Source organism: Amphiura filiformis, chromosome 19, assembly GCF_039555335.1.
Source record: "Amphiura filiformis chromosome 19, Afil_fr2py, whole genome shotgun sequence".
NCBI classification, from domain to species: Eukaryota; Metazoa; Echinodermata; class Ophiuroidea; order Amphilepidida; family Amphiuridae; genus Amphiura; species Amphiura filiformis.
Genome location: NC_092646.1, coordinates 3,850,746 through 3,873,677, shown reverse-complemented (window position 1 = coordinate 3,873,677; position 22,932 = coordinate 3,850,746). Strand labels below are relative to the sequence as shown.

Below are 22,932 nucleotides of genomic sequence, written 5' to 3'. Positions count from 1 at the left end.
TTCATAACGAATTATGATCATACATCATAAATGGGCAATGATCGATTTGCGAAAGTTGACGCGAAACTGATGGTTGTCCGCATGCACCCCTTTCCTTCATTGTATAATAGAAGTTGCACTATTCTGAAAATTTTCTTCGGTATAAAAGAAGCGACGAAAAAAGCCTGTTCTACGGGCGGACGAACCTTTCAAGTAAGGTCGGTCTTTCGCCGTGTTTTTATTTATTTTTTTCTGGTAAATGAATAAGCGTTGTTTTTACAGTTAAAATAAATCTACTTTTTGCCCAAAACAGCTACACGCATCAAACAATTTCCGTCTTACTCAGTCCACTTTTGCTGATTTTACAGCAAGTTAAAAAAAATCTCAAAAACGAAAAATCTGGGTCAGTCGGGCCCGTAGAACAGGGTTTGTTTTCTCGTCGCCTAATGCTAAACTCTACGTAGCTGATACCGTGATTAATAAAATAAATGCGTGAATCACAAACGTATCAAATCGCTGTAACTATAAAAAAATCATCAAGGTAATGATTTGGCAGCTGTAACCATATTGGCCAATTTCTGCTTCAAAATATCCCTGGGTAGAAAACCCAAGCCACAATCCGGTGCCACGAGGAGTCGCTCTGCTGGTATATGCTTCAAAGCTTCTTGCAAACGACTTCTTATTTCTTGAGTGGATTCCACGCGGCTTCTAGCCACAGTTACTGATCCAAGAATGATTTTGGATTTCTTGAAGTGGTCCAAAAGACTGAGATCGTTTTTGCATTCAGCATCCTCGATTGAAACTGGAATGTAAAAAAGTTAAAAGGATTCAGAAACCGTATAGACGTTATAGACTATTGTACCCTGTGCAATACTGCTTCATCAAAACCCAGTCCTCAAAGATTCCAGAGAGTAATCACGAATACCAGCGAATTTCAAGGGAAATGGGCACAAACTCAACTGTCTATGCACAGGGCTGGATTACTATAGGACCCACAATCTAGAGGGGGGCCAAAATTGACGCTTGTGTGGGTGTGGTTTTGACCAAACTAATTAACATTTCAGCTAAAGTGATCATTTTGGGGACCAGGGGCCAGCAAAAGGTAAATCCAGCCATGTCAATGCATAATACTGAAATATTTGTTCTGCTCGTTAGGCAAGTCCCATTTAAATTTGAGTAAATTGCACAGGTGAATTTTAAACTTTACCGTAAATGAAGTTTCACGATATTTAATTCACCTAGCCGAATTGGAGTTCAACAGTTCAAAGAGGAAGTCTTTAAAATTTTACCTGCTGATTGGTTACAAGAAGACTTATGATTTATTAAGCCAATCAACAACATGGTAAGAATGGTCCCAGCAAACACAAAAACGTTTTAAAAACGTTTTAAATAAGTTATATTTTGGCTTTTGGTTTAGGTAAAAACGTTTTAATAACATTAAAATGTCGGGTTATATAAAAGTCATGATAACGTTTTAAAACGTTTTGTATGAAAACACACTACAACAATATTTTTAAATGTTTTCAAAAATGTTATTGTAAACTATTTTTGCAAACATTTTTGCCAAATATTGTGTCAATACTTAAATAACATTATGTTAAAATATTTGAACCCAGCAAACACAGAAATGTTCTTAAAATGTTTTTTCAAAACCTTTTAATAACATTTAAATGTCGGGTTATATAAAGGTCATGAAAACGTTTTTAAAACGTTATTGAAAATATTGTGGGCAAACATTTTTCGCAAAATATTTTTTCAACCCCACAATAACATTCTGTTTGGAATGTTTTATATCAAGTTTTCAAGAATGTTTTTGGAATGTTATTAAAACGTTTTTATACCCTTTATATAACCCGACATTTAAACGTTTTATGTAAAATATTTTTGTTTGCTGAGCAGTAGATTAGCAACAAATGTTTTTTAAGGTTATGAAAACGTTTTATACTCTTAATATACCTTTTATATAACCCGACATTTAAACGTTTTCTGACAACCTTTTATAACCTTTTACGAATGATGTCGAAAACGTTTTGTGTTTGCTGGGGTGATAGGGATGAAAAGGATTGAGCTTAAATATTTAAAAAGCTGCATTTTTAATTGTTTACTCAGAGGAATATATCGCGTAACCATACGTTATAATATGTCGCGTAACCATATTTTATGGTGCTTTAAGAAAGTCCATGTTCACAGGTGATACCCCTTTGTCAATATGAAGTTGGTCGCGGTTTTCTACTTACTTCCATCGAATCCCAAACCATCTAATTTATCAGCTAGTTTAAGATATGAACCCTTATCGGCTTTCACATAGTCATCGTGGTCCTGTATTGAATAATTATAACAACAGAAAATAATGAACTATTATAATGTTGAAACGTGATGCATTAAATTGTATACTTTTCGGTTTCATCGTATTCCTTCAAAAGCTTCAGAAATCAGGATCCAATAATAAGTGAGTGATACCGATGTCTCCAAAATTGCGTCAAGTTTTTCGTAACGTACGAAACTAATGCTTGAGGTACGAAATAAGATTACGATATCTCATTATTGACCAGAGTGAAATAATATTAACGTCGTTATTTTGGACACTGTAAAAGTGATAGAGTTTAAGGGATCTAGAATGAGCGTTTATTGCGTTTCGACAGTATTTTTTGTGGAACATGAGAGCACCTCAGACCTCAAATTTTGATATATAACAGTCCTCGAAGTAAATTATATAAATCTAATGATATATTCTTAAAGTGTATGTAGCTGGGAGGAAAAGCCGACGGTCAATTGAAAATTTTGACCTTTCATATTGAAGATATGGATTTTTTCCCAAAAGACCTTTTTATGTGTGTGTTTTTGGAAAAAAATCCATATCTTCAATACGAAAGGTCAAAATGTTCAATTGATCGTCGGCTTTTCATCCCACCTACATACACTTTAAGTATAAATCATCAGATTTATAAAGTTTACTTCGAGTACTGTTAAATATCAAAATATCAATTTTAATGATTTGCCATAAAATGTGTATTAAATTGCGAATTTCAAAAATTATTTGATATCAGAAGGACGTTCTTCGTATTCAGAATGCAATTCAATATGTCTGATGTGCTCTAATGCCCCACAATAAATACTGCCCAAACGTTCATACCCCATCCCTTAAATTCGTCTTTAGAAAATATTAATGGGAAAGTTACATCTCATTATTATTTTCTAAACATGAATTTAAGGTCCATCACTTTTGCAGAAAAGCGAATTTCAGTGTGTGCAGAAACGACATTATTTTTGTACACTGAGCATGGGGGCGACTCGCTGTTCTGCCAAAGCGATCGAGTATAAATTCTGGCTAAATTCTTACCATATAATCCGGATAGCCCCGACAAAGATGAATATACCTCGCTACATTGGGTCCTACATTCTGGAAACATAACACTACATTGTCCATTCCATATGCTAAAGCATTGGCTGGTTCACGGGCGAATACAGGTTCGTCTAGTTGAATATGTTTGCATCCTGTAAACAAAAAAGGTTCACTGTTAGAAATATTTCAGTAAAAGAACGGTAATAGCCCATTGTCAGAGGCAGATTCCGTGTGCATGAAATGTACCCTAAGTCACTCTTCACAGTTATGGAGTAGACCATGAAACATGACAAAAAAGTGAGGGTAGAAATTGTGTAACCTGGTAACAACTCTGCTAGGGGGCATTTTTTCAAAATGGCCCCCAAATCCCATTTAATTACGCTTTAAGGCTTAAAAACGGGTACTAATGACAAACCGATCCTTTTTACAACTATTTATTAATGACATAGGTACAGAAAGGCATCATGACTCAATACAGACTGAAGATGAAGACTATTATAGAGGGAGCTTTTCAAAATGGCTGCCAAATCCCATTGAATCCCAAATGTTTGAAAAACAGCCTCTAGCAGATAATAAACTGGTTAATTATGTTAGCCAAATCCAATAAATATTACTCACGGAACTGAGCTTTCGCCATCTTGGCTGATGGCTTGATCACAGATTCGCGGGAAAAGCAGTGGACCAGTTCATCTGTGATCAAGCCATCAGCCAAGATGGCGAAAGCTCAGTTCCGTGAGTAATATTTATTGGATTTGGCTAACATAATTAACCAGTTTATGATCTCAACAATCCTACCAAATGAATCTCTTTGCTGGAGCCTCTAGCAGAGTTGTTGCCAGGTTACGAAATTTCTACCCTCACTTTATTGTCTTCATGTCTCATGGTCTAGTCCATCACTGTGAAGAGTAACTTAGGGTACATTTCATGCACATGGAATCTGCCTCAGACAATGGACTATAAAGCAGCAGCCGGTAATTGTCCGGTTTTTTCCACAGAATATCAGCTTTTTATAAAATACATGTTAAGGTTTATCTTGATATACCTTAAAAAGATTTGCCCTCATAGTTGCTTGCAAAAATGTGGTAACTCGTGCTGCGGTAACTCGTGCTACAGTTTGTCCGTCCAAAAAGATGGAAACGAATAGGGAATAAAAACAAAATAAAAAACATAAAAAAGTTTTCATACCTGCTTCCACAAGCTGCAGTATATGCGCATTGATGACAATCGCCAAATCTTGGCATAATTCTTTTTCATCAGAGTAATATTTATCTGAAATATATAAAAAGAGCGGGTGTGGCCGTTTCATCATTTTACCACAAAACTAAGTACAAGGGGGATCTTTCGTACATACAATATGATTATATTTTTTCCTTTTGCCAAAATGTAGTTATTTCAATTGATAAATATATATGTAGCCGATTGGGTTTGTAAGGTCACGAGTTCCATTGACCTTTTTGGTAAATCCCATAATTCTTTGCGCTTAGACCTGAGATGACGTCACTCCGATGCACAGATTGTTACTGCGCATTTCACGGGCTTGATATACGCAGTAACAATGTTCGGTTAACGATGTGAAAAATCGTCATGACGTCAACTGACGACATCTCAAATCCAACCGCAAAGAATTATGGGATTTACAGAGATGGTCAATCTGTTTTGCTGGACGGTTTATAGTCACAGCCTCCTCTCCCCTTTAAGCCTACGTGGTCCAGGCCCGGGGTCCAGGTTACTATTTCGGACCGAGATAGTAAGTCGAGGTTCGTGTTACTATCTCGGAACCCGATGTGATGCCCTAACGGAAACTGTACACATCAAGACATCACATGTCTATCAATAAGGCAACGACCAATATCATAATTGGATGCAACATAATAAATGACGTAAAAATAGTAGATGTACTATTTCTATGATTCAAACAAACCAGAAAGTCTCTTCCACAGTAAAGGGTAGTGCACACATGTACTGGATACACGCGTATACCTTGGCTGACCTTGTAGATTTCCTGGTCCAGCGAAACTGATCACATGGGTTTGGGGAAGATCCCGAGAGGGTATTATTATATGCAATACTCATGCAAAATATTTGGTATTATCCTGGACTGTATATATCACTTATACAAGGATTATCGTCGTGACCATAAAGGATTGACACCATAAATGAACTCACTTGCTGTGGTACTGATAATCGTCATAGGTCCTGGAACCGTCATTTTGAGAGGTTTACTTGATTTAGCCTGTAAGCAAACGAACAAATATCCTCTGATGGTAATGCATGTTTAGAAAAAATATCGGACAACACAAACACAAGTTAATTGTAATTCAACAACTTTTCCTATACCTTTGTACAGGAGCCAAGCGTTGTTAATACGTGATGAATCCACACTTTTCCAGTACCGTATACGCGAACACAAGGTTACGCGTACGTGTTAAAAATTTTTTTTTTAAAAGCGCAGTGATTTATAGTGCGCTACGCACAGGCACAACGCTTAGACGTTGATCCACACGCCTCAGCACACGTTACGCGAGAGCGAGTAAAATTCGCCATGCCTGGAACTTGTGTAAGCACTTTCTTAATCTGTTATTAAAGTAACAGCTAAACATTACCCCTTTATTCTTTTGTTTTATTGCGGATATCAACAGAGAAATCATCGACCTTCTTGTAAGGTTGTGTGACAAAGACAAACGGATATTCCGAATGAAAAATCATGTGGATTAGACTTTAGCTTGTTTTCGTTGTTGAAAGGGATTCATGTTTCACCGTTGTTCATCACCGATTAACAACTAGCGTCCGGCGCGTCTGCATGGTTTACTTCATCATGGCGAAGTAAACCACGCAGATGACGCGGATGTATCGTTGTTAATCGGTGATGAACAACGGTGAAACATGATTGAATTGAAGTGACTATCGGTAAACAAAATATGCCTCATGTTATGAATATTAGGGTATAGAATATGGAACAAAGATGTGATTTTGATTAGCACCACATGTTTAGAATATTCCTCTGCACTATGCGGGGAAATCAATGGCGTAGACGGTGAGCATTTTCATTTGGGCCCACCCCTCCTTGCAGTTGTAGAGCTGTTTTTTTGCCATTTGCGTCTAAAAACTAGGTGTGACATATTTTTGTTGTTGACTATATTGGGAACTAAGTTGGGCTCTCACCCCATCCCCCAACATGGACTTGTCTCCTTGTAAAATACCAGCTACACTACTGAAATAAATCTAGAAAGATGTACTCTGGAGGACGGAATTATTATAGCATCCCTTGCATGTTTATTAAGCTATAATCTTGGTGACTAGGCCCACTATAATTTCGGATTTCGTGATTTTTACGAGTTCGTGAATATCGGTAGTTATAGCCTATATACTAACCTGAGCCTTTTTCCATTCCTCACCAATCCACGTGACGTCATCAGGGCATTCTGTGAAGACAATGCGATATTTACAATATTAACATCGTAAACGCTTATTCAAATTATATTCAGAATAACAGTAATCTTTCGTTACATTTCAGTCCTGATAAGAAATCACGCGTTGGTTGCAATAATCAAATGTCCCGCGCCACCAATAGAGGGCTGAATACAGAAACGTTCACCGAATTAGTGTATAAATGAGTCCGGATTCTCCATTTTATTTTGTTAAGGGGGTACTACACCCCTGGCCAATTTTGTGCTTATTTTTGCATTTTTCTCAAAAATTATAGCGCATTGGTGACAAGTAAGATATGTATATTATAGGGGCAAGGACTACAACTACTGCACTAGTAATTTTATTTTAGCACAGACAACAGTTGTGGAGTTACAGTCAAAAATGAGGGAAAACCAATATTTGATCAATATTAAAATCAATAACTACTTGCCTTGAGTTGCTGAATTTTCAGTACAGTTGTTGTGGTACTTGCCCCTATAATATACATATCTTACTTGTCACCAATGCGCTATAATTTTTTTAATTGGCCAGGGGTGTAGTACCCCCTTAAATAAATGTCCCGCATGAATTATTTTGAATTATAGAATTTGGGACAGAGGGCAGCACACCAATATTGTAACGTTGATCAGCGTCGACCATACGGCACTGCACCGTTAGCTAACCCAGCATGCCGCCCTCTTTTGCTTAATTATCTCGCTGAACACCGTTAACAATTGATATACTGCCCTCTTGAGCTTGATCCCCTGTTTTCTAATTCAAAATAGCTCATTCGCAGTCGTAACATGAATTTACCAAAACGATGAATCCGGATTCGGCCATCTACCAAATTCATAACGATATTATAAGAATGCTTACCTATTTTGCCAGCGATCACGGGTACATCTGCTGACCATCCCCCTTTTCGACACTCCTTCCACATCAAATTCTTAAAGTCAAATGCTTTGATTCGCCGACTATAATGAGAGTTCAAATAAAATATCGACAGGATAAGGCTTTGAGATTTGAGAATATGGGTCACTACACCAAGTCTTTTGAACATGTTGAATAAAAACTACTTGATTACAGGTTATAGAGTACGTAACAATACACTGGCGAAGTTATGTGATAATCGAATAAACTACCATAGTAATATGTGAAAACAATTTTTGAATATACCGCGCCACACTGGTACGTCCACGCGGTACCTCAACAATAAACCATATCATGTTGATCACTAGCACCTGCAAGATTAGTATCTTTGAAAAGACCGGTATTGTATTCAATCTATGATTGCAGACCGCAATGATTAGTGTAACCTGCTTGTAGTGAGCGCGATATATTTAAAATTGTTTTCACATATGGCTATGGTAGTTAATCCGATTTATTACGTCACTTCGCCAGCGTATATACTATATATTAATTATGACCCACACAAAATAAGTCAACATAAAGTGATAGTCCGAAGTTATTGGTCGCGCGTGTCTTTGGAATGCGATCACGTAGCCAATAGACGAATCCAATTTCACGCATTCCTATACCTCAATGGCTGCCAACGTTGGGTCCCCGTCGGCTCAATCTCACCTAAAATGTGAAATAATGCGGCCTTGGAGGATATTTTAAACTGCATTCTATCACCCGTGTTACACGTAGACAAAAGAATGATGCCAGTTTACAACACAAAAGAATCTAACATCGATTTTTAGCAGCTTTTTGGTGTTGCGGGGACCTAAAGATGGCCGACCAAATCCTGACCATGACTTGGCTCGTTGGATTCGTCTATACGTGTCTTACCAGAAATACCAGATGTAGTTCTCTCTCCTTAGCTCTCCATCGGTTATAATATCAATTCCAAGGTCGATCTGTTCTCCAATTACTTCACGTTCTGCCTTTTCAATGCATGTTTCCAATTCTATACGAAAAAATATATAAATCTTTGTAGATATTATTTTTCGAAGGTGAAGCATAAGTTTGCAGCGCCCCCACGTGTCAAATATTGGGACTGAAGAGAATACTAGATGAAAGCTTTCTCTCGGTAAGCAATTTCAAGTTTGTAAGAAATAAGCAAAAGTTAAAGATAAGTTTACATGTTGTCAGTTACTTTTTAGTATCAAAAGCCGCCTTATCCTCGCAAGTAAATCAAATAGACACGAGTTCTAATTACCCCAATACCTTTATTGATTCACTAAATTGGAACATTCCTCATAACATACTACACAAAAGCAATATTGTATAAAATGGGCAAAGAAAATTCTAATAATTATGTGTGAAACCTGTAATGTTGTTGATCATATTAATGCCATTTGGGATAGAGTCAAACCGGGGAGTCAAAACAGTGATATCCAGGAAAAAAATTTCACTCAATGTTTAATATTTTATTTATTTATTTATTTATTTATTTATTTATTTATTTATTTATTTATTTATTTATTTATTTATTTATTTATTTGTTTATTTATTTATTTATTTATTTATTTATTAATTAATTAATTTATTTATTACAATAAGCTAGAAAGTCTGGACAAGCTCAATAGTGAAAACACTAAATTAAAACAAAACAAAAAAACAAAACAAAACATAACAAAAACAAAAACAAAACAAATAATACACAAGGACAAGGACAGGTGATAGGGAGCTAAAAGGAGACCAAACGAAAGAAAATAAAAAGGAAACCTGGCTACACGAGGTGGAGACAAACAACAGATTTAAAGGCTGGAAGTGAGGTGCATTTAACAACACCCTCAGGCAGGTAGTTCCACAAGGTGAGACAATTTTAGTCGATTATGTAATTATGATTATTGCCAAGCTTTGTATTAGAAAATTCAGGTATGGTAACCACCCCAATCTTCTCATTTTGTTTGACAATGAACTTTAAATTCGTCAAACTGATCAATTAAATTCGCTGTAGTGTAATGCAGTAGTCTTTGTGTTCTAAAAATGTTTGATTAATGATTTAAATATGTCTAATTTTTCGTAATGTCGATAGTTTCTACAACTCAACAAGTCAACTGCTATATAATAACATTGTTTTTTTGTTAATATTTCGTAAACCATCTTTTTATTTAATCTAAATTAATAAGCAAACAAGAGTAGACCTTTAAGTGCCACACTTATGTAATTGTATTGTTTGATACTAACATAACATAACATAATAGGCATTTATTGAGCGCCCCACAAAGAACGGAGCGCTTTACAAAAGAATATATACAGCTACATGAAACTAATACAAACAATACAAAGCATAATATATGTCAAGACAATTGGATAAGAGCATGATAAAACTACTTGAATAGGTATGTTTTCAGATTTGCTTTGAAAAGCTGGAGTGTACCAGCTTCCCTGATGTCACGAGGTAGAGTGTTCCATAACCGGGGTGCACATGATTCAAATGAATGATCACCGGTACGTGTCTTGGTTTTTGGCTGAGATAGAAGTGTTTTGTCCTTTGACGAACGTGTGGCATAAGCAGATGTTTTAACCGAGATCAGTTCTTGAAGATATGATGGAGATTGTGAATGGATGCATTTGAACACGTAGACCAGTAGTTTAAACTTGATACGTTCGCGAACTGGTAGCCAATGAAGGAGACGTAGTAAAGGATCACTGGGATGGTCTCGGCCAACAAGCATAATTAATCTGGCGGCCCTGTTCTGAAGGCGTTGCAAACGCGTTAAGTCACCTTCATTGGCACCATAGAGCAAAGCATTACCATAGTCAATCCGGGAGAAAATGAGCGACTGAACAGCAAGTTTACAAGCATCTTGTGTTAAGTAACGGCGGATGCGTGACAAATTCCGGAGATGATAGCTAACACATTTAATGATGGAAGAAATTTGGACTTTCATACTCAACGGAGGGTCGAATACGATGCCAAGGTTCCGCAAAGACTTAGTAGGTGTTATTGTTACATTACCAAGAGTCAGAGTGATGTTATTGAGTCGGGCAGCAAACCCTGAAGAAACAGCAACAAAGAACTCGGTTTTAGCCTCGTTTAGCTGCAATTTGTTTAAAGTCATCCACTGCTTGATTTCAGACACGCAGGATTGTAGTTTCTTCAAGGCAAGTTGACACGCCCGTCTACTCTCGGATCAAAGCTTATGTAAATCTGCGTGTCGTCGGCGTAGATGTGAAAGCAGACACCGTTTGCACGAAGAAGTTCTCCAATCGGGTGAGTGTAGGCATTGTATCCCAACGGTCCCAATATGGATCCCTGTGGCACTCCAAATTCCATGATATGATTGTCAGAAAATGTACCAGATAGGCAAACTCTGTTTGAGCGATTCCTGAGATATGTATCAAACCAGTTCAAGGCGTTACCTTTGATATAAAAGGTATCACGAAGTCTATTGATAAAAATGACATGGTCAAGCGTGTCAAACGCCGCCGAAAGGTCGAGCATTACAAGAAGAACAGCATGTTGTTTGTCAATAGCAGACGCTATGTCGCTTTTTACCCGGAGGAGAGCGGTTTCAGTTGAATGAGCTGGTTTATAAGCGGATTGAAACTTTTCAGAAAGATTGTTTCTGTTGATATGTTCATTTAAGCGAGTTGCCGCTGCCATTTCCATGATTTTTGCCACAGCTTTTATGTTCGACACTGGCCGATAGTTCTGTAATGTATTTGCGTCCAATGTTGGTTTCTTTATTATTGGAGAAATAATCGCCTGTTTAAGGGAAGTCGGAAACACTCCAGCCGTAAAAGACACATTAATCATATTAGTCAGAACCGGAATGAAGAGAGTTGAGTTCTCCTTAAGAAGCCAAGTTGGTACTTGATCAAGAAGGCACGACTTATTTGACAGTTTTTTAATAAGATCAGCCACTTCGTCACAATTCATTGATCTCAGCTCCAAAAGGTCACAACTGTTAGCTTCCAAGGGGACATCAATCTCCTCATTGTGGTTCATACTTGTACTTAATCTGGAAGCATTGTCATTTGTTAAACTACTGCTACAGAAGTTGGCATTTACAGGATCCAAACTGTCCTCAACATTAGAGTCAAGGTTTTGCCTTATCTTCTTGATCTTATTTACAAAGAAAGTGGCAAACCTGTTTGATAGATCAGATACGGAATCACAAGTGGGGAGCACTTTGGAACTTGCATTTAGAAGAGAGTTAAGAATACTGAACTGGTCTTTATTACACGCAGAACACGCAGAAAACAACTAGCAAATGTAGCCGACGGCTAAGCACGATTCTGCCCATTACTACAAAAAATAGATATCAGTTCAAAGTTCACTGATAAGCCTCTTATCATTTGCAGTATTTCATTTGTACAAATGCATTACGTGGTGTTGCATATTAATTGATAATTGTACAGAAGCCTATCAAAGCATTAGGCGTAGTAACTTATGTTACTCTTGAATCATTCAACAATTTTATTATCAAAAGTAATTGCTTCTTGCACCACATTATAATAACTATAATAGCGATGTATAGGCCTTAGGCCTCGTATCCATAGGCTGTTCCCTTGTGGCGTGTGCCCTTGTTCCATGTTCACTTTTTCCCATGTGACCTGCCACACAGACAACGAACCTTTGTTTTGCTAAGTGGCCGCTACGGTTCGTTGTCTGTGTGGCAGGTCACATGGGAAAAAGTAAACACGGAACAAGGGCACACGCCACAAGGGAACAGCCTATCATATGGATACGAGGCCTTAGTGGCGGAGGCACGGGATGGGGCACTGTGTCGCATTTCCACCAAATTTGAGCCGTGCGCCAAAGACAGAACGACAACGACAATTACCAAATTTCCCACTATTTGGGGCAAAAATGCCAAACAGTTTCTATTTCTGCCCCTCCCCCATCACCACTGCATGTTGGGGATGTATATTTACCTACCTTTTGGATCTCCTGATCCCATATATTTATCATAGCTACCAGGTCCACAGTTCTTCATATCTGACTTATCTGGGAACCATCTTGGTACGTGGAGGTAATCTGGACACGCATAGGCACCTACTACAGTGGTTTGAAGAGGCATCGTAAACTTGCTTTTAATTAATTCCAAAGTGTCGTTGTGAATTCCAAGATGCACTACACGATGAATATGGTGGGGATATGGCAATACCAAGGGTCTGACAATCAATTCACGGTTTCCTTTAACAACGCAAACCTATGACAAATTCCGGTGGTCTGCGAGTAAAGAGCTATCTGCGCTATGGACTGATTACGTATTAGGAGAATATCCAAACTGAGATAGGCGGATAAAACGGGAACTATACATCTCTTGATTTCCTTCCCCCCTGAAAATAAATCATAAACGGGTTCCTCCTGGCGCCATACAACAGGCCCATTTTCTTGTTAACCATAATTAGGTGCTTCTATATGCAAGTTTCTCATCGACGATTAACCGCAGAAAATTGCCGAATTATCGGTGTCCCGTTGCTTACATGATACACAATACATACACCCCTACATACATTTTACATACATACAATGTCCCCCGGGACATTATCATTTATATGTAAACACATTATTGATTTACTAGTCACTAAATTTTATACCGGATACCACAGCAGTGGACGCCAAAGTCCAAGTGTTTCTAGAATCTCTTTAGAATAAGATTATTTTAATGCCAATTTATTGCACATGCTAAGGAAGCTTGGATTCCTTTTTGAAATAGCCGAGTGAGAGGGTTTTCAATGAAACATTTTTTGTGTAAAAACTGAAGCATCATATGTATAAAAGAATATATGAATATTAACTGTACATAGCCAGTGTGATAGCCAATCGTGGAACAGTAGATGAGGTTTAGAAGGCAGAGTACATTTATATGCGCCAAAATATTTTTTGAATTTAGTGAAAATGGAGACTGAAAAGATGATCAAAAGTACATGTAAAAGTTACATCAGATCCCGCCAAAGATTACTGTTTCGTTTTTATGGTAATCTAATCTTCTATTTTCTGAAAAAGTTGGGGTGGGGGGGTGGTTGTGGACGAGGCTGTGGATCACGAAATGCCATTTTAAGAAGTAGACCCTTTATTTGCCATCCTTATGTCATTGGTCTGTGGAAAAGGTGAATGTCTAAATATATCACTCGCTGTATGGGAAAATGACTTTTTAGCAATTTTTGAATACCTAATTTTCCACCTTTTCAAAAAAATTAAAAACTTGACCTTTCATTTATACAGAATTAGATATCTGTTCAAAGTTCACAGGAGTATAATAATATGCCTCTTAGGGACGCACCAATAGATTCTCAGGGGGTAGGAAGTTTTTGAAAAAACCTTCCCCTACTACATGAGCAAAACAAACACTTTCCCCACCACCTAACTGTGTATAAATGCATGAAATTAAAACAAAAAAACTTGGCGGCGAAAAAACAACAACTTCCTACCCCCCTGAGAATCTAATGGTGCGTCCCTTATCATTTAAGTATTTGATTTGTACAAATGCATTACGTGCTATTGCGTAACGTAATCAAATCATTTAGCCTAGTAACTTATTTTTCTTCTTGAATTAATCAACAATTTGACTATTTGCATTATTAAATCATGTGTGTTTATGTATGGGGCCACGGGGTGGGGCATGTGTTGCATTTCCCCAAACTTGGGCTTTACCCCAAATTACCGAATTTCACATTTTTTGGGCCAACAAATGTCAGATTGTTTAAGGGGTACTACACCCATTGCATTTTTTTTGCATTTTTTGCATTTTGTGAAGAAATGAGAAAAGAAATTGGACAAAGTAGTATGCAAAATGAAGGGGCAAATCTTCTCGTTCAATTGGTGGCATCAGTATCAATGACGCGTACATGCTTCTAATGGTATAAGCCCAAAAGTGGTACATCACTGATGTTTTAAATTCACTTCATTTTGGAAAGCTTACTATCAACGGATTTCGTTAAAATGTTGGATATGTGTTGCAACACATTAGGGAAATAATGTTGATATGTAAAATGGGAATAAGTGGTCCCTGATTTCTTTTATGACTTCATGAACCTGGTGCTCCACAACTATAAAAAAACGAACCCGTTAAAATGCTTATATTTTCAATGTTGAGCTATATTTTGTATTTTGAACTTGCGACACTATGTCACAGGTTACCACAACCACACTACAGCAATGTTGAAATGTTGTATTTTTTGTTACCTATACCACCATATTAGGTAGTTTTCCGTAAGCTTCATCTTTGTGATTTTGGTAACTATTTTATATTTATTTGCCCAATCCATCTCAACTAGGCAATCTAAATTGTACTCACCATTTACATCCCAAGGTATTTTAGTATATCCACCTCACACATTTCCATTATATATCCAGTAACAGACAAAATATCAAAATTGATGCCTCATTATTACATGTATGATATCACAGACTATCACATGTATTCAAAATTGATGCCTGAATTTGACCTGAACCAATTGACCTATAACCTGACCTTTGATGACCTTATAGCCTTTTTAAATCTCTGTTCCTAACAGCACATTATAGAAGATACATACATGGTGTAGTATTAAATTGTCTATGTGGAAGAGATTAGGCGTATTTAATTTATTCAGTGTTATAATCAGTGAGTACATTTCTATAGATAGTATAACAAAGGATTTAATGTATTCTATTCATGTATTCTACTTGGACATGTTCAATAGAATAAATTATGGTTTGTTATGAAACACACATCTCAGTTACCAGGATACAGTAAACAAAAAAAATATATAGGGCTAAAATGATCTTCTAAAATGGTTTAAAACCACTTTGTATGTATAGATATTTTATAAGTTCAGGACATGAGATGATGAACATATTTATATACTTCATAAATTTGCAACAAAAAAAGAAGATGGATACTGATGAAAATCAGGGTATTATATCGCCTTAAGCAAGCGTTGATCCTCCCCAATTTCCGCCACCGGGTGTTGGGGTTGTGTGCTCACCTACGAGACAATTCTGGGGGCAAAGTTAATTCAATGGTGGTGTTGTGTGTGCGACAAGTGTAAATGTAAATGTAAACCTAATTTCAGATAGAGTATCGAGCTCGAGCTTAGACTGCGGAACTCAGTCTTCAATGATAGTCAGTCATTTATCTATTCAGTATCGAAGTTACGTAATGTTACTATGTCAACGGGATCACGCGCTAGAGTAATGAACCACGATCGAAATGATCACCACATAAAGTATATGGCACTCGAAGGCATACCAAAGTAGCGTGATCCGGTAACCAAGAGAATTACGTAACCACTTCGATGCTGAATTGGTCGTTATATGACTATCATTATTTTGAGGACTGAGTTCTTATGATACATCCTCCGAGGAGCAGTTTCAGACAATAGCTTGGGATTATTGGGGCAGGGGTTATCTTTGAATTCTTTCATGAACACTGAAGCATAGTCAAGTCTGTCAAAGGTCATAATACACCAATTTGGTGTCTTTCCGCTCCCAAGAATATGCACCTAAAGGCCTATGTTCTCGAGCTAACCTACCTTGTGGATCTACTGATTCCATATATTTATCATAGATATCAGGTACACAGTTGTTCATATCTGGGAACCATCTTGGTACATGAAGGTAATCTGGACACGCATAGGCACCTACCACAGTTTAAGCAGCATGTTAAGGGATGGGCAACACAAGACAGTGTAAATGTAAACCTGTAATTTCAGATATAGAGTATCGATCTCGTGCTAACCTACCTTGTGGATCTACTGATTCCATATATTTATCATAGATACCAGGTCCACAGTTCTTCATATCTGGGAACCATGTTGGTAAATGAAGATAATCTGCACACGCATAGGCACCCACTACAGTGGTTTGAAGAGGCATCGTCAAATTGCTTTTAATTAATTCCGAAGTGGCGTTGTGAATTCCTCGGTGAATTACACTGCTATGTACGATTAATATTGCAGGGATATGGCAATACGCTGCTTACACAACAAGTGTTTTCAATCAAACAAATTTCACGATGTAATTGTCAATTATGATAATTATGCCTAGCCTTGGGCAATGCTATTGAACTCTACATGGATAGCGGGCTCGCACATAATTTTAGGATAGTCACCGATTGAAACCACTGACTATGTTTGTTTGCCCTCACCAATATGGTAGAGGCCAGTAAGTACAATGGTACTCAAAGACGACCTGAAATTATACAACTGATTTTGCAGCTCATACATGTCAAATGGTTTAAAATACTTCGTGTTTATCTTTTTAATATTTATTATAATAACTTTTTCTTTTTTTATTTAATTGTAGTGCAACTTATATTACTAGTTTAATGATTTTCTCTTTTTTTGGTTTTAATCTGTATAATAATATTTATGTAATGTATTCTAATGCTATACTTATGTAAGCTCAGTTTTATAGGGTTCTTATAATGTATGATCTACGTGTATTTTAATGCTTTTATATGTTTGTCCCAAGGGCCCTACTGAAAATCAACATTGTTATTTTTATTTCAATTTTAATGTATCTCTTTATACATACAAACTTGGGTGTGGAATGTTTTTGTACTCATCAGTGAGGTGAAATTTTTGTTGCCATCACCAATATGGCGGCCAAGTGGTTGCAATAATATGCTGATTTTTACAGCATGTGGAGGTGCTTGCTACGCGCCTAATTTTCACCACAAAAATATTATTTTGAAAGTTAATTCATGATATATGGATGTAGTGGTCCATAATCTACCAAAATATATGTTTTTTGCTAACTATAATATTGTGGAAGCACAAAAATACGTTTAAGCAGCATGTTAAGGGATAGGGTATGAACGTTTGGACAGTATTTATTGTGGGACATTGTTTTTTTTAAATTCGCAATGTAATACACATTTTATGGCAAATGATGAAAAATTGATATTTTTGATATTTAACAGTACTCGAAGTAAACTTTTTAAATCTGATGATTTATTGTTAAAGTGTATGTAGGTGTTCAATTGATCGTCGGCTTTTCTTCCCAACTACATACACTTTAAGTACATATCATTAGATTTATATAAAGTTTACTTCGAGGACTGTTAATATCAAAATATCATTTTTTAATCATTTACATACATACATCGATTTATATTGCGCCTATACAATTTTAGCTCTAGGCGCATTACAATAAGAGAAAACAAAGAAAGAAATAGCAATGACAAGAAATGGATTAAATTGGAAAAAGATGGGTTTTTTTTGCCATAAAATGCGTATTATATCGCAAATTTCAACAAATCAAAATTACTTGATATCAGAAGGACATTCTTCGTATTCAGAATACAATTCGATATGTCTGATGTGCTCTCATGTCCCACAAAAATACTGTCCAAACGTCCATACCCAATCCCTTGCTGCCTTCGGCAGCAATTTTTAAATTTTATTTGAATTAGGATTTATTTTTTAATTTTAATTTTAATTTTAATTTTAATTTTAATTTTAATTTTAATTTTAATTTTAATTTTAATTTTAATTTTAATTTTAATTTTAATTTTAATTTTAATTTTTATACAGAGTTGGGTGGGGAATGTTTTTTTACTCATCAGTGAGGTGAATTTTTTTGCCCTCACCAATATGGCGGCCAAGTGGTTTACCTTTTTCACTTTTCGGTCGTGACAATATTTTTCAACACCAAAGCTGGCATAAACTAGCATTAAATCTGGTTCCATTGGTACTAATTCGGACAGGGTATACTTTTCTTGTGAAATTGATTTGTATAATTTCATATCTATAGTACCTAAAGCTTTTTTGTGATTAATAAGCTAGCATCTTTCATTGAAATCAGAACACGCCAACCTCACGAAGAGCATGTTCCCTAAGGACACCGCATTGTCTCCAGTAGCCATATAATTTTAACCGGAACTCATTGCTAATTTTTTATCTATGGTCCCATATTGCCCTTATGAACTCTGACCTTCCTGATTCAACTCTCAAACATTGCAGTAAACCTGAACTATTCACGTGTTACATTCTGTATGCTTTTTGAGAGTTGATTGGACGACGTGCAACTTTCAAAATTGCCTCTTTTTTGCGTATATAAATTCATATGAGGCATTGTGACTGAACGTAATGATGTGTGACATAGGATCATGCGTGTAAAACAAAATAGAAAACCAATGACATTTTTTTTGCGCATTTTTCTTAATTTCGCGGAACTCTTTTTGATTTATTTTAAAAATCTTAGAGGAAACTTAAAAAGTAGTCCTAGATCCTTTTATTGCCATCCAATATGTTATTGTACTTTTGGGTATTGACCAAAAATGAAGCTGTCATTATTCTGCAAATTGCTACATTGGCCATTAAAAAGTGATATACCAATCGTACTCGTTGAGTGGGATTATGATTTTTTAACGTTTTTTGACTACCTATTTTTCATCTGTTTTTAAAATTAAAAATTTACCTTCATATTTATACAGAATTAGATATCCGTTCAAAGTTCACAGGACGATAATGATATGCTTCTTATCATTTATGTATTTGATTTGTATCACAGTATAATGCAGTATGTGGTATTGCATAGTGAGTCGTTCAGCTACAGGTATATGCCTATTTAATATAATCCTATCAAAGCATTTAGCCTAGTAACCTTTTTTCTTGAATCATTCAACAATTTGACTATTAAAAAAAGTAATTATTTCTCGCATTATTATAATTATGATCTGAGTGTTTATGTATGGGGCTACGGGTGGGGCATGTGGTGCATTTACCCCCAAACTTTGGCTTTGCTCGACATTACCCATTATTTCACATTATTTGGGCCAACAAAATGTCAAATTATTTAAGCAAATGTTGCCACTCCCCAATTTCCGCCACCGGGAGTGTTCACCAATTCTGACGAAAAAGCGGAGCAAAGTTAATTAAATCGTGTTGGGGTTGTAATGGTTGTGTATAAATGTAAATGTAAACCTGTAATTTCAGATATAGAGTATCGAGCTCGTGCTAACCTACCTTGTGCATCTACTGATTCCATATATTTATCATAGATATCAGGTCTACAGTTGTTCATATCTGGGAACCATCTTGGTAAATGAAGATAATCTGGACACGCATAGGCACCCACTACAGTGGTTTGAAGAGGCATCGTAAACTTGCTTTCAATGAATTCCAAAGTGTCGTTGTGAATTCCCCGGTGAATTGTACTGCTATGCACAATGAATATTAGAATGAAAGTTCATCTGTGTTGGTAATAAACATAATTTAGTGGTTTAAACCTTTGATCACAACACATAAATTTGTGTACCTGGATTTTTTCAGTTGACACTTCGACTTTCATCAGCAGACTGGCAACCCAAATTAGAGGTCAGCGACCTTTCGGACACTTGACCTTAAAATAGGGTCGTAGACTCTAGGTAGCCTGTATCGGCCCCTGTCTCTGTTCAGCGATGGCTGGTTCACTCTGATATACAGCCTGTCTCAAAAAAATTGTGCAAGTGAAAAGCGCCCTCTACCGTTGTGACATGATGCTTACATCAACGTCAAGGGCGCAGCCTTAGCTCTCAAATGCCGTTTGTTCTGTTCAATTTGCTTGTTTTAATTTTCGAGATATGTTTAGTTAACAACGAAAGGGTAAAATCACAATTGTGCCACTTTTACTAGGGAAGAGGGCTGCACAAGTAAATCAATGATAGCTGACGTTGATGCGTCAAATGCCCTCCCCCTTCGGGCTCGTGAATAAGACGCATCAACATCAGCGCGCATGCAATATTTTGTCTAATTTCTCTCCCAACAAATAATACGCGTTCATTAACCTATAAGTTTGCAATTTTGTTTGTCTTTTAACATGTCTTGAGTGATAAAGAAAACAGTATTTACCATGATAAAATCATTGATATGCACATGTATTTAATTTTACAGCAGAATGTAAAATATCTATTTCTCTTTCTACTTATTTTAAGTGGAAAAAGAGAATCATATAATACCTGGTCATGATAAAACAGTAAAAACAGTAAAAACTATTTTTATTGTTGTATAATTGATGCGTTCTTTTGATTTCACGAAGGAACTCTTGATAAACTTGATGCTATCATTGATTTACATGTACAGTCCTCTTGATCTTCCCTAGTAAAAGTGGCACAATTGTGATTTTACACTTTCGTTGTTTACTATACATATCTCGAGATTAAAACAAGCAAATTGAACAGAACAAACGGCTTTTGAGAGCTAAGACTACGCCCTTGACGTTGATGTAAGCATCATGTCACAACGGTATTTTCTAGTTGCCATAGAGGGCACGTTTTACTTGCATAATTGTTTTTGAGACAGGCTGTAGATGGGTTCTTTGTCCAGAATTTGAACTTTGTCCAAGTCTATATGTTGGCCGGGATACTCGATGTGGATATGTTTGGAAACCTCAGACGAGGTAGAGTTGGGGCGACGATGTTCCAAAAACCCTTTCATGTTTGTCCTTGGCATGGGATAAAATTACCTGGCCCGCTATGTCCTTCTTCTCGGTTTTGTTTTTTGAGGAAACAATCAGTTGTCTAGCGTTTGACTTGAAGCTCGTTCTTACCGTAGGTGCCAAAAGTTCATCTAAGATGTACCCTTTATATACGGCAAAACCACTTGTCCCTTTGTCTCAGTGTTTGTCTTACGGTTAACCTTTTCCTGTCAAAGGCCCAATTGGGATAGCCGCAATTTTCAAGCGCAGCGTTGATATGCGACTTCTCCTCCACCTTGTCCTCAGCATTTGTGACGATGCAATCAGCCCGGCGATATAGAGTTTAAATGACACCAAGCTTGTGTTGGACAGGGTGATTAGATTGAAAATTTAAATATTGGTCCGTATGAGTGGGTTTACCATAGATCTTAATCTTTATACTCCCATCTTCTTTGATCACAGTGTGGGTGCCTAAGAACGCGAGGGCGCCATCTTCTTCACCTTCTGTCGTGAATTTGATATCAGGGTCCAAAGAGTTGAGATGGTCCGTAAACTCCTGGGCGTATTCCTTCTTTAATTTTGTGTGAGTATCGTATCATCCACATAACGATACCACCACAACGATGGGTGCAGTGCTGATTTTATTGCTTTTTGTTCAAGATTTTCCATGTACAAATTGCAGACGATTGGTGACACTGGGGACTCCATCGCCGCCCGTGGAATTAATATTGTGGGGATATTTAGCATCGAAATGATCACAACACAAAGCCAATGTCATATCAAAATTCGGAACAGGTGTATGAGCCCAGGATTGGAGCAGTAACCAATGGTTACTAACATGCACTACGACAGCAAATACTTTGTGTGGTGATTGTTTCGATCGTGGTTCAATCAACATAACGTAGCAATACTGGATACGGAGTCGAAATGAAATTGAATGAGGGCATGACAAGAACATTGTTTGGTTACCTCAAATAATTTTTTTTTGCTATAGTTTAGCAAACTGTTTTCAGATGCTGCAATACATTTCTCAGATTAGATATTTTTGCATTTGGTGCAAATAAACGGTATATGTAATAGCTGCCCTATAGACAATTGGACAATTTCTGTATTCTGTATTGTATACACATACATGATATATGACACCTGGCAGCTATTACTGATATGCCTTTCTAGCACTTCACCCTGATTAGTCAGGCATGGTAATTAAATTAAAGGAACATAGTGGAAAAAGCGCAAGACTGGGCATGTAGATTCTTTAGTTCATTAATCCTTATAACTTGAGGAATAAGTTGTTGTAGTTTTAACTCAATCTAAGCATTTTTTGTTTATCTGAATGACCTTTGACCTCTCTGCTTTTTATAGCATCCGGAAGTGGGTAGTTTTTGGGCCTATTCTGAAATTGATCATTACGATATAAATTGGTGGTTTTAATGAAATCGACCTTTATGTTGAAATCGAAATTGTATTGATCAATATGGACGACGACGCGGATTAATTATTACATGAATAAATGCAAAGAAAAACAACAAAATATAAATATACACACAGATAGAATGGTTACGTTTCCACTGGGTTTGTTCAGGTCACTGCTTATGGTAATTTGAGTGCGCTGCTGGGGGTATAGATCGAATCTATAAGGACCAACGCCTGACGGCGTTGATTATACTGCTAAATATTGCGTTGGTCCTGTATGGACTACTATAAGCACAAATCTGAATCATGGTCTGAAACGTATGTCACAATGAGTATGGATGAATATTTTGGCAATTGTTTATGTATGCTATTATGTAAACAATTTACATGTAATATATAAGCGCCCTGGGTGGCTGATGTAATGAAAAGGATACTGCACATTGCACATTAATTGAAACTTGGCAAATGATAGGCATATACAGTAAGCCACAAAATTAAG

General features: G+C 36.7%; 1 protein-coding gene across 1 annotated transcript; it reads right to left on the bottom strand.

Annotated features, from left to right (window-relative positions):
- Positions 1-348: 348 nt before the first annotated feature.
- Positions 349-16,579, bottom strand: LOC140140844 (5-methyltetrahydropteroyltriglutamate--homocysteine methyltransferase-like). The gene is made up of 9 exons (XM_072162596.1): positions 16,361-16,579; positions 8,522-8,639; positions 7,607-7,704; positions 6,695-6,744; positions 5,489-5,555; positions 4,508-4,591; positions 3,320-3,474; positions 2,217-2,298; positions 349-781 (listed from the first exon to the last, which is right to left on the bottom strand). Exons 1-9 carry the CDS (start codon positions 16,491-16,493, stop codon positions 516-518), a joined length of 1,053 nt encoding a protein of 350 aa, XP_072018697.1. The 5' UTR covers positions 16,494-16,579; the 3' UTR covers positions 349-515.
- Positions 16,580-22,932: the final 6,353 nt, after the last annotated feature.

Bases quoted from the DNA above. Each gene is read 5' to 3' on its own strand.
- LOC140140844 (XM_072162596.1), bottom strand. From the start codon at position 16,493: ATGCCTCTTCAAACCACTGTAGTGGGTGCCTATGCGTGTGCAGATTAT. The intron at 6,745-7,606 runs GTAAGCATTCTT...TTGTCTTCACAG, and splicing joins CGTGATCGCTGGCAAAATAG to AATGCCCTGATGACGTCACG. The intron at 5,556-6,694 runs GTTAGTATATAG...GTTTGCTTACAG, and splicing joins AGGAATGGAAAAAGGCTCAG to GCTAAATCAAGTAAACCTCT.